This window comes from Urocampus carinirostris, chromosome 1, assembly GCF_059441175.1.
Source record: "Urocampus carinirostris isolate Australia breed hairy pipefish chromosome 1, RoL_Ucar_1.0, whole genome shotgun sequence".
Lineage (NCBI taxonomy): Eukaryota > Metazoa > Chordata > Actinopteri > Syngnathiformes > Syngnathidae > Urocampus > Urocampus carinirostris.
Window position 1 is genome coordinate 56,814,087 of NC_142349.1, and position 13,071 is coordinate 56,827,157.

Sequence of the window (13,071 nt, forward strand, 5' to 3'; positions counted from 1 at the left end):
GAGGTGTTTTATTGGGTTTAGGTCAGGTGAACCTGGCGCCAGTAAATTATACCAATTCCTTCATCAACCGGGGATTGCCTGCATACGGTATTATATTGTGTATGCTATAGGTCAAACTGAACCAGCATGGGTTCTGAATATAGGACTTAGGATTTCGTATCGGTAAGAGTGTGGGTGCTATAGAAACACATAACAGTGTGTAGTGGCCTATACGCTAGTACAGGGAGTTAACCCTTCAAAGATTTATTCTTTCTAAAAAAGATGAGTGAGTCGTCGGGATAGAGAGAGATGTTGTTTCGTGCATGTCCGCGATCGTCATGACGACCCAAATCTTGTGATACCTTTATTGGAAACGCTGGGAGCTGAAATGTTCTTGCAAAGTTCATGCATCGTTCATCCATAATTTCAGTATTCTTGCAATAAAATGTTAATTTGCAGACAAAGTGCCTTTGTTTTTGTAAAACACTGTTTAGATATTGAAGGAATCACAACTGTATAAGAACAAATCACCAACGCTTTACAGATTTCCAATTTTCTCAGATTTCTTGGAAACACGTATTTTCTATAAACTTAGCAATATTGAACTGCTGTTTATCTCACAGTGGTAAAAGGAAGAAGCACTTTTTTTTCTCATGAAAAAGGATTCAAGCTTTATTTTGATCTGTCCTACAGATCTAAATGTTCTGTAGGCCTTCAAAAATGAGTAAGAATGGCATAATTTGGCTGGCTGGTGCTGGCGCTGGCTGTTTGAAAGAATTCCTGGCACTGAAAGACTTAATAAAAAGGTGAGGTGATTTAAGAAGGTTATCATCTATGGGAATGACAATCCTAGAAAGTTTTTTTAAACCAGTCGTATTTTTCATCCACCGTCTTCTCCCCCATCTGCATCCACCTGATACCCCACTTGACCAGCTCAAGGCACGTCACATACCATTTAATCATAAACATGTAAATCGCACATGAGTAGTACTATACACTCTTTTGCTATTTCAATGTTTTTATCTGGGGCACTGGCAGTTCACAACGCATTAGCTAAATATGATTGTTTAGTCTATCCCCGCTATACAGCTTTTTTTCACAATCCCCACATCAGAACAGATTAATGCCGCATATATCAACAAACCTTCCCCACTGTACCTCTTTCAACTTTTTGTCAAAACACAAACGCGAGAGGGTTCCCACTTTGGCACATCGTCAACTCTTCAGGGATGCGTCGGAGTTAAAAGGAAATTGAACGCGGGCGCACGAGCCCTCACAAATAGAAGCTAGTCCTTGTCGGAGCTGCGGGAGACAGCTTTCATTTCGCCTGCATGGTTATTGAACGCAGCTCAAATTGCTCCGAGCGTCTCCGCTCGGCGTGAAGACGAAAATTGCCAGAAAAACCAAGGACAATAAAATCGCAACTCGTCAATGGTTTTCGTTTTTGGTTTCGTAATTTTTTTTTTTTTTCTGATATAAAATGTTGTCATAAAGCGGGGGTCTCAAACTCAATTGACCTGGTGGATGCCAGGGTTTTGCTCGATGTTTGGCCAGATTGGTTTTTTTACTAGAAAATATCTGATAACAAATGTTCCACTCTTCTCAAATATGTTTTTTTGAAAAATCGCTATAAATAATACTATATAAATATCAATGAATCTATATTTCCTCCACTTATGTTAAAGGGACAGTTATTATTCGAACACATCTTGCTGTATTGTGTTCTGCAACCGAAAAGCGAGTGCTGAAAGCACAAAGAATAGCAATTTTCTAACGCTTGTAACTTTCCCTGCTGTTCATTTTTTGTCAGGCCTTTCATGAATAAAGACAATCAAAAAAAGAGAAGAACCTTTTGGAGCAAAAGGGGTTAAAAGAAAGGAAAGGGGAAATAAGAGAGAAAAAAAGACAGGTAAAAAGGAAACGTGAAAGTAAAACAAAAATGAAAAGAGAAAAAGCAGGGGATTATCACAAAAAATAAATAAAAAAAAATGTACAACAAAATATTGGGGAAAAATAAAAAAACAAATGAATAAATAAAACGTGTCTCCACTTAAAAATGGCCATTCATACCATTATTTACATGTATGTTAATTTTCAAATCAATATGTTCTTTATTTAATGAAGTGTTTTCTTTTTTCTCTTTGTTAACCACTAAAGGGCGCTAAAAATATGCATTGCCCCATTAAACTTCCATGTTAAGGCTGGGGCCTAAAACTACAAGTATAATAGTACATAAAATACTACTATTAAAAAAACATTGTTTTTTTTGGTGATCATTTTGTCATAATCGCCCGTTTCTGGATCTACAAAAAGGAGCCTATTATATTTTAATACTTTCATTCTGAAAATAAAAAAAAAATAAAAATTAGAGTATACCAATCCCACAAAATTACTACTTCAGTAATACTTTATTGGAAAAATACCACTACAGAAATGTTACACTAGTAATGCCACAAAATTAAAACGACAATAATATTACAAAAATACTAAAGAAGGACTACAAAAATACCACTAAAGTAATACTATGATACAAACATACCACTATAGACTTATTGTTACTCTCAATGCAACATATATTGCAGCCTGGTTATTCTGTACGGGGCATTACCTCATGTGTGGCCCCTTCTCAAGGTTTCTTATATTCTTCATGCTGAGTTTTTTTGAGTTTTACGTGCTTGCGTGCCGGTTTCAGATCAGGGGATGGTGCCATTGTGGCCTTTTCAGTCCTTTGAGGGGGCCATATGGATAAATGTCACGTGCCTTGACTATACCACAAAAATAAAAGACAATAATATTACAAAAAAACAAAATTATTACCACAAAATTACTACAATGGAAATACTACACATTATCACAGAAATACCACTTCGAAAATGCTCTAAAAATTACTTCTACAGAAATATTATAAAATATCACTACAGCCATTCTATACAGAAATATATTTCTACGCACATATTATGACAGCAATACTGCAAAAATACAAGGAATTACATACAAAAATAATATATATATATATATATATATATATATATATATATACAACACATACTATACTTCAAAAATACTACTCCGAAAATACCAAGAAGATTGTACTGCAGAAATACCACAAAATATCACAACAATAAAACCAAAGTAATACTACTAAAATATGAGGCTACAAATATATTAAAAAAAATACAACTACAGTAATACCACAAAAGTACTTAAAACATGCACTTATATATTATTTTGATTTTATTGTGAGTGCTCCGCCCTGCTTTATTCCTGGACCCTGGCTATTTCAGCTGAAAATGAAAATCTCCATTCTGATCCCTGTATATATATCCAGGATCGCCACATCGTTTTACCCAATGCACCCTGCACTTCCAAATAGTTGCTCACCTTTGGGTTAGGCTTTTAAACCCTACTACGAAGCCAAAACCTTAGTTTGAAAGGTAATTGTTAGTGATAACGGTTGAGCTTTGAAACCCTCGTTTGAAACCCTTCTTCCGAAACCCTAAAATTGTTTTAACCTTAATAGCTGAAACCCTAATTTAAAACCCTAAACCCTATGCTTTGATACGTTAATATTAAGTTGAAACCCTAAAATACCCTTTAAACCATATACAAAGCCCCTGAGGCCCCTGCAAAATATTCATCTCATGCAACTAGCTTTCTTCAATAACATAAATGATAATAGCAATCATGCTGCCGCATATTTTACGAGTAGAAGTCTTCGAGCTCAGGAGGCTACACGAGTCAATGAGGCAGCTCTTTGCAATCAAAACACCTTAAAGTGCTCTATTGACTTCCAAAATACAACCCGAAGGTTGAATTGCAAACAATCTCATTACGAGACTTTTTGCAGAGCTTGTCGTAAGAAAATAAAACGTGTTCTGCTGTATATATTATAAAGTAACATCAGGTCTAATCCATTGCATTGCACTTTTTGTATATGACCTAGCACGGGATTCACGAGATGATATAGCTTGTGTCACTCTCCACACCTGCCAATGTTTGTATGTCAAATGTTCTTACAGTAGCCCCGGGGTATGACAATTATCGGTTAGTTTGGAACTCAAAGTCAAATTGCTGTATAGCGGGAGGTGGAAACTTGTGCTAAGGTGTGGATTATGCGTTCTGAACTTCCTGTACTAGAGATAAAGATATTAGAAAAATCAGATCGTATATAGTAAATGGTACTTTTGTCCAATATGCATCTTAAGGAGCGTAGCGATTTGTGTGCTTTTTTGATATTTGAAAACAAAGTTTCAATGGTTATACTTTTCCTTCTCCCTTAGCATCACTGCAAGTCTTAGGGCCCATAGCGAAAAAATGCAGTGTTGCATCGCCCTTTTTTATAAACCACCAACAATTCTTAACAGAATAAAGAAAACATGTATTGTGGGATTTATTTCAGCCAATAGCATATGTGTGTTATCATGTTGCCATGACATAAACCAGTTGTTCCCAGAGTAGGCGGTATGGCCCCACTTGGGGCGGTGGAAAGATCTGGGGGTAGCGGTGAGAAAGAAGGGGGCGGTAGGGGAGCAGAAGTCAGAAGTTTGAACGTTCGTTTGACGATTTGTGCACATCACGTGCTGCACGATTAACCGAAATCAAATCGGCATTGCAATTTGATGTAGTGCGGTTGTGAAACGGCAAATCACTGCGGATTTTCAATGTTTTGTAGTGAGTGATGGAGTTTTGGCCAACCACAATTGTTACTGTTCGACTTTTAAAAGCGCAGGCCAATAATAATAATAGCACAAGCCAATAAACGCAATTCAAAGTTTGCAAGCACCACACTATGCCACACCCACCGTGTGAGCTCACTGAGTGTGATGGCGGACTCCGTAAACATAGTCTCAGAGTCAACAGACGAGAAGGAAACGAAGCTTGCACCGAAGAAGGGCGGGGCGCTAGGAATTCACTGGGGAGCCAATGGTGGCGCCAACCTGCAAACGTTTGGGAACCATTGACCTAAACCAATAAGTCATCCCCATATTATATGACGTTGACCAACATTATGACATAAATTCATACACACGAAAACCAACAATTTGAATTGTAGGAACTTTAAACGTTTTTGGGCATGCAAAATGATTTGTTGTCGATGTGATATAGTGGAAAAAAAGGCCATAAACAGAGCTCGATCACATCGCATATTGTGGGGACAAACAGTTTGGGTTTTTGTTTACTAAAGTAAAAGAAATAATAATAACAATCAAAGGAAATACAATTAGCAGATCAGCATCTATTGCGACATCTACCAAAAGCAGATAAGCATATTTAAGATGTAACTTCTCATACACACAAAACACAAGAAAGTCTGAATTTAAACTTGTTGACACGTAAAAAAAGTATTATAGTGGGACAATGCGCTAAAACCGGCAGAAAAAAAACATTTTATACCACATTATAATTTGGGGATGCTGTCACATACATAGATTAAGAATACTCTCGTGATGAAAATCGCAAAAACTACACAATAGTTATCGCAAGTTCGTAACAAAAGCATGCTGAAAGAAAAGGAAACAAAGCTAGCTAGCTTACTATTTAACCCTGGAGGAAAGTAAACCATGTCTTGGGGAGTCACTGTATCCGGGGTTCTACTTTCAATTGATGGTACGTACGGGTGGCTCAAAATCTTTGAAAATGCTTGAATTTTAATGTTGATTTTTTTTTTAAGGATTACAAAGTGCATGAATTGGGTTTGAAGTGCTTCTAAATGCTCTAAATTGTCTGCTTGTCTCTCTGTTGGCTTTGCCTTGCCATTGCTCTTAATAACTCGCGACCAGGGTTGGGTAGGGTTACTTTAACTGGATTACTTTCAATTACTTTTGGATTACTCCAATACCAAATATGCTAATAAAAGACAAAAGAAACAAAATATGAATAAAATCACTAATTTTTTTGCAGGCTTGGGGAGTAACGGAATACATGGAACGGCAAAAATGATGTTGGCAAGCTGTTTGGATTTATTTTGATTTTGTTTCTGTCACATTTTATGTTAGTTTTGCCAGAGATCAAGAGATCAAAGCCAGGAGAGAAAGCTTACCATGTGTTGTGAGTCATAATTGTATTCGTATTTAGTTTATTTTGTCTTTTATTAGCATATTTGGTAATCCAAAAGTAATACAGTTAAAGTAACCCTTCCCAACCCTGCTCGTGGCTAACATCACTGGCATTAGTTTTTGTGGCATGGTCCCACGAAGCATGATCACCCCCTACTCAGGCTCAAGAACACAGGTGCATGCTACACTTATACAGGCCAGTATGACATGTGTAACAGTGTGCAAGGATCACCTATCAATTTTTGACATTTATTATGAGCCATGCAAAAAATGAAGGTAGCATTTTCCACTCATAAATTGTACTGGGAAGAACTTACTGCACCTGAAAATGTAAGCTACATCTCACTGTCATTTTTAAGCTATGCGCGTGGAGATTTGTCTCAGAAATATGTACATGCGTATAGTTCAGATCCACAAATATATTCACGATTTTCTCAAGGTCTGGGTCATATATTGTGATAAATGCACACAAAAGATTAAACCGTTCAAATGTAAATCTCATATGTATTGGTGACCCTGCAAAATAATAGATTCACACCACATTTATTTGTTTAACGGAACTGGATAAATAGGAATATTGGTTTTATATGTCCTTAAAAAGTGCTTTATATTGGCATTGTAAAAGGTATATGAACCCTGAAGAGAGTACTACCTATTCATGCTACCCGAGCAACATCCTAGCTTTCTATTGTCTGTGGTCCTTATAGTATCTGCCATTCCAGCAGAGATAGACGTAGCATCCATATCTCATTCGAGACATTATATGGACTAGGAAAGCAATAACGCCAAAAACATAAAGATAACCACTGGTAATTCTTTTTACCTCAGACTTTGTTCACCTTGAGGCTGTTTGAAAGATGTATACGAGCTGCATATTCCGACGCTTCGTTGTATATTAGATAGGTCACGGTGTTGGATGATACAAACAGTCCTGAATATGTCTAAAGAAAACGAGAAAAGAACATGACAGTGGAATATGTTCGCAAACAGATAAACAGCAAATGAATATGACCCTCATAACCCGCAAAGTTTCAACCCGCTTCACAAGAGATAACTAATATTTTATTCCCGTCTGTTGACACAATGAGGACGCCGGAAATCTTTCCCGTTCATCATTTTACGGGCCGATGAGCCCATGGCCGGAATTGAGACGGGCATTATCGCAGACGCCTCGGGTTCCTCTCCACGGTGAAAGATGGCGGTCATTTGGAGAGACGAGGGGCGGCGAGAACCCCTCTCTCTTGACTAGAGCCTGGGGGGGTGCTATAATAATGAACAGGCGGCACTGAAAGGGACAGGTCCCCGTAACGCTGATGAATGGTCATTACAGTTCAGCAAGGGGGAAGACCTCGCTGTAGCATTGGTTCGGAGCTAGTCGCACCTTCGAGGTGGACCCTAATTTGTAATTTGGAATTTTGTCAACTCGTTAATCACTCGGGAAGTGTCACTTTTATTTTTTTATTTTTTATCTGCCACTGTTTTTTTGCCTTAATTGAGATTTACAAGATTCAACGATGCGACCACTTTACTCACGGATGCATACAAATTTACAATGCGTGACCGGAAAAGGAACAATAGGTCGAACAAATGTTTGTTTTGAACGCCAGATTTGAAAGTTGCCATGTCCCGTACTGCATTAAACAAGGATGCAAATAAAAACTAAAAAAGTTAGCAGCTCCGTAGGGCTGCACGATTATCCGAAATCTAATCGATATCACGGTATGACGTATGGCAATAGTGAAACAGTAGAACATGTAGGAGTTTTGGGACCAATCGCCTTATCCCATTCTACCGGGGGTTGCTCACATACACAGTCGTATGACCGTTGCGGTAAATGATGTGACGATAGTCGGTGGGAGTCATTCAGTAACCAAACACCAAATCCCAACCCCGAGCGCCAAGAAGGGAGGCAGTGGGTACCGATGTTTAAAGTCTTAGGCAGCCGAGGCTCGAACCAGTGACCTCCCAGCCTCGGGGAAGGCTTCTTTCCCAATGCCAACGAGCTGGTTTCCCCGTAGCTATTTAATACAGTGTGCTGTATTAATTGTGTGTGCTGTCTAAACACACATAAATGTTGATTCTTTTGTGACCTTGCTGGTATTTAGGTTAGCAAAAATCAATTGTCAGTGGGCTATGACGAGTATTTAACGGTCCGTTTGGGCTTGGGTGTGAGGGGAAGGGGGTGCACGGGGTGCATAACAGCTGGAACTCGAAAGGTCAGAAGGAAGAAGTACCAAGAAAAATGTGAACCGCTCCTTTACAGTCCTCATTAACACATCCTTGCCCATGGCTGTTTGAATTATTACTACAACTGCCTCATATAAAAATAAAAACTTCTCTTAGATTATCACACGGCTACAAAAAACGTTTTTCCTTTAAATGACATCGCAGTTTAAAATCGACCTTTATGTCTGTTTCCCAAAATCATTCCAGCGATTTGTCTTGCTGATTCGCCGCGATTCCAAATGCTAATGACGCATTTTCATCATGATGCGGGGAGCTCTGCAGGGGCCCTCGAGGGGCCCCTCCATTTCTCCTCTGCCATCCTTTCCGGGTCACACCTGCAAGCAAAATGAGCCTACACGGCGCTTTGATTGTGCCGCTATGCAAATTGTTGCCGTGTAGCTCGCCTAATTAGAATTCAGTCCGGTCTAATTTTGAATTTGTTATGCAGCACCGGGTATAATGTACCATTAGAATGACCACCCCGAACCACTTCGGTGTATGCACCTGATATTGGGTTTGCTGATATAGTTGAGCTTGTTTTGCATTTGTTTTCGACTGGTAAAATGTTAAAGTGACAGTGTGTATTATTCGACAATTAAATGCTGCTGTATTATGTCATGCGAAATTGAGTGCTAAAAAGCAGAAGCAAGAACCCAAACAATGGAAACCATGTCATTTTTATTCTAAATTAGTTTTCCTTGACTTTCCCAAGGTTTTCAGTTTGTCAGGTAGCCGTAGCAGGAAGACGGCAGACAATTGTGTCAGTGCCCTCATGTACTGTCAAAGAAACGCAAATTTGTCAACCGACAAGATTATGAGTATAAATAAAGCATGTTTACGTGATAGTTCATGTATTTTTGCTCTTTAATTTAATTAATTTTGTTTTTTTCCAAGAAATTAACTTTTTTCACCACTAGGAGGCACTAAATTACAGGTCATGTCCTTTCAAAGGTGCAAAATACTAATTTTACAAGTTCTAGTCTCAGTATGCATTTGTATCATTGAAAATATATTACACTCTCAACATGTGTTAATATCTCAATCTTAAGTGGGGAATTGACATTAAATTATTGTGTAACGGGGATAGAAATGTATGGTATTTGGCTAATGTGTTCCCAGTAAATATTAGTAACAATATAGTATATCGTAAGTCCTACTTATGTAATGTACGTGCATGTGATAATTATAGATAAACATACATGTAAAGGACAAGTGAAAAGGGAATTACCTTTGGTGTGACATGACTTAAACTGGTACAGTGAAGTTATCAGATGCATGCAGAGGGGGGAGAAAACAAATAGAGGTTTCATCCCCTTAGAAGACTGTTTTGCTCTAATTGCCTCCTTATTCTCAAAAATGTTCCCTTTCGTTTATTGGTTATGGCTGTTTTCCTTAGCCAGGCTAACAATGCAGGTGCCTTCTTTGTATTTGTCAATAATCACAAGCTTTATTTCAATGGTTATACTGGTTTTGCTTTTCTATGTAGCATCATTGCAAGCCCTTTTCAATACCGTACAAAATTGATCGTTTTTTGGGCACCTGAGATAATATGTTGCGTCGGTGGGTGGGTATCTCTGTCGATTCCTTCACCACTAGGGTTGTTAGGCACCACTTACTGTGATGTGTATAGCTTTTTCTTCAATAGCATCCTTATTTTTAATACTAATCCAGGTCATCGTAGATGATTGTAGATCTTTGCTTCTCCCATTAGCACCACAGAAAGTTTTCGTCTCCTCCAATATTATCCGGGTTAGCTCCCATCCACAGTCATGCGACTGTGCACGTCAAATGATGAGATGATAGTTCTACCCAGCCTGTTGTTGGGAGTCATTGGGTTTGTTTGGGGGCACTACTTCCTGTGGTGTGTCTTGGGCAAGTACAGCCTGGTGGTGTCATCCCTCTACAGGCCAACAAATGTTTCCCGAACTAGGGGCTGAAAAATACATAATATTCCAATTTCCACATAACCTGGGGGTCTAGTGTATTTTTTGCCCCATGATCCAGAGTGAAAACTGTTTTGAAATGTAACTTATTCAGTGAAATTCTTCAAAAATGTAATTGTTTGTAGAAAATTAGGCTTTTGTGATAATGCAAGCATGAAATGGCGCCAAGTTAGCATTACATTCAAATTTCTTTTCTCGCCAATGGCACTAAACTGATTTTTGTTTTTACCTCCAGTGGGAAGAGGTGAGCGGCTATGACGAGAACCTCAACACCATCCGTACCTACCAGGTGTGCAATGTGTTTGAGCCCAACCAAAACAACTGGCTTCTCACCACCTTCATCAACCGGCGAGGAGCTCAGCGCGTCTACGTGGAAATAAGGTTCACTGTCCGCGACTGCAGCTCCATCCCCAACGTGCCCGGCTCCTGCAAGGAAACCTTCAATCTCTACTACTACGAATCGGACGCCGTTATCGCCACAAAGGGCAGCGCCTTCTGGATGGAAGCGCCCTACCTGAAAGTGGACACCATCGCAGCCGACGAGAGTTTCTCGCAAGTCGACTTTGGTGGTCGTCTGATGAAGGTCAACACGGAAGTGCGAAGCTTCGGACCGCTCTCCAAGAACGGCTTCTACTTGGCCTTCCAGGATTACGGCGCTTGCATGTCGCTCTTGTCCGTGAGGGTCTTTTATAAGAAGTGTCCCACCGTGGTGCAAAACTTTGCAGTGTTCCCCGAGACCATGACGGGGGCCGAAAGCACCTCCCTGGTCATCGCCAGAGGGGTATGCATTACTAATTCGGAAGAAGTGGACGTTCCTATTAAGTTGTACTGCAACGGAGATGGAGAGTGGATGGTGCCCATCGGAAGCTGCACCTGCAAGGCGGGGTTCGAGCCGGACAACGTAAGCGTGTGTCGAGGTGAGTCGTGGTTTACACCGTAAAGTCCTGAACACAAACACCTGGAGAACATTTTTTTTCTTTTTTTCTTTTTGTTTTAACTTTTTATTTCTCACACACACTTTAACAGAGGGTTGGGTCATCCAACATAAGTAACACGAACAAAACATGACATATACATTTGACATCCCTACAAAATAAACAACAACAAACAATGTTAATAAAACAAATAATATACAAGGTGAGGTGTTTAGACATCAAGTAAAAATTGTGTGATAAGATTCCATCTTTTCTCAAATTGATCTAGTTTTAGTTGAAGTCTTGGAGTGATTTTTTTTCCATAATGTACATTTGCTTTAATTTGTGTCTCCATTGTTTTATATCAGGAGGTTGTGGTCTCAGCCAGGAAGCTGTGATCATTTTCTTTGCTACCAGAAGCATAACCCTTAGTACATATTTATGTTGACCAGTCAATAATTCTTCTGGCAAAATTCCTAATACATAGGTTACTGGGTCCATCCGCAACTCCCAACCAATAATTATTTTTATCTCTGTCTGAATACTTCTCCAGAAATTTAATATCCCAGGGCAATTCCAGAAAATATCCGTGAAATCTCCGACCCTCCCACAGTTACGGCAACATAGATTGGATGTATTTCCATATTTTGAAGTGATAGAGGGTGTAAAGAAGTATCACATTTTTACTTTCCAATCAAACTCCCTCCATGTCGAACTGCTGGTTATTTTGTCTCGCTCTTTCAAAGTTTTCTCCCATTCGTCGTATTTTATCACTACATTAGCTTCTTGTTCCCATTTTGCTTTGTTCAAGGGGTATTTTTTATATCTTATATACTGTCGCTGCCATGTGAAAAAATGTTATGAAAATGTCCATTCAAAAAAAAAACAAGAACTGGCTACTTTTTGTTGTTTTCCGGGTATTGGAAAATTTCACTAGTTTTTATTAAATGGTAGCAACCTATTGTATAATGGCAGTTCAGGGTGCCCCCTGGCTGGGATGGGCTCCAGCCCCCCCGCGACCCAAATAAGGATAAGCGGTACAGCTAATGAGATGAGATGATTGATATATATATATATATATATATATATATATATATATATATATATTTGTGTTTTGATAAAAAAACAAATCGATCTGAAGTGCCAAGTAAGCTGAAATGTATGGATTCCCCATCGAGGAATCTCGCTGGCTTCCCTGTAGCTAATTGCACTTTTGCTAATCTGAGCTTTTAATTAGTGTCAGGTATCATGTGAGGCTCTGCAGTGCCACGCGGCGTTGTTGCTCAACAGCTAGCATGCTAGCGTGCCAGCATGCTAGCTTGCCAGCATGCCGTCCTCGTTATCGCTTCCCGCGGCTCACACACGAAGCAATTTGGAAAGCCCACCCGCCCACTCTTCTTCCCCTGGTGGTCCCTTTCAGCCATGTAAGCAATCTGTTCGCTATTTGATCGCACCAACGGAAAAATCGAGTAAAACAGGGACATTAACGTGGGATTTTTTCTGGTGTCCTATCTTTCATGTTTTGTTCTGTCAGAGACAGTTAGCATTTCAACAGTATGTTTATGGTTTAACTGTCTCCCGTTATTTTTTTTTATATATATCTCTGTGCGAGTACATATTTTGTCTTATTTTTATTTCGCACTTTACACTCAATTAGATCTACTTAGTGTTACAATTTATTCTGCATCCCCCCTTCATGTTTTGTTTAGTCAGAAGCAGTTGGCATTCCAACATAGCCCGTGTTGTCTACCTATGTTTTGTTCAGGTAGAGCTAATCAGTGTTTTAATGTAGCTTGTGGCATTGTCCACTTTCATGTTTTGTTCATTTACATTTATATGTCATGCTCTTGTCATAAAAGTTGTCCCATTACTGTTATATCAGTGTGTCTTGTGTTGTCTTGATTTCACTATTTGTTAGCTCTAGTTAGTGCCCATACTTAGTCTGCAATACAT

At 39.1% G+C, this 13,071-nt stretch overlaps 1 protein-coding gene across 2 annotated transcripts in view; it reads left to right on the forward strand.

Annotated features, from left to right (window-relative positions):
* LOC148376338 (ephrin type-B receptor 1-B) overlaps positions 1–13,071 on the forward strand; it is a 247,142-nt gene that overhangs the window by 82,128 nt on the left and 151,943 nt on the right. For both annotated transcript variants that reach the window (XM_088346429.1, XM_088346436.1), the window contains exon 3: positions 10,440–11,121. In XM_088346429.1, the coding sequence (XP_088202555.1) occupies positions 10,440–11,121 (682 nt within the window). The remainder of the gene's footprint in view (positions 1–10,439; positions 11,122–13,071) is intronic.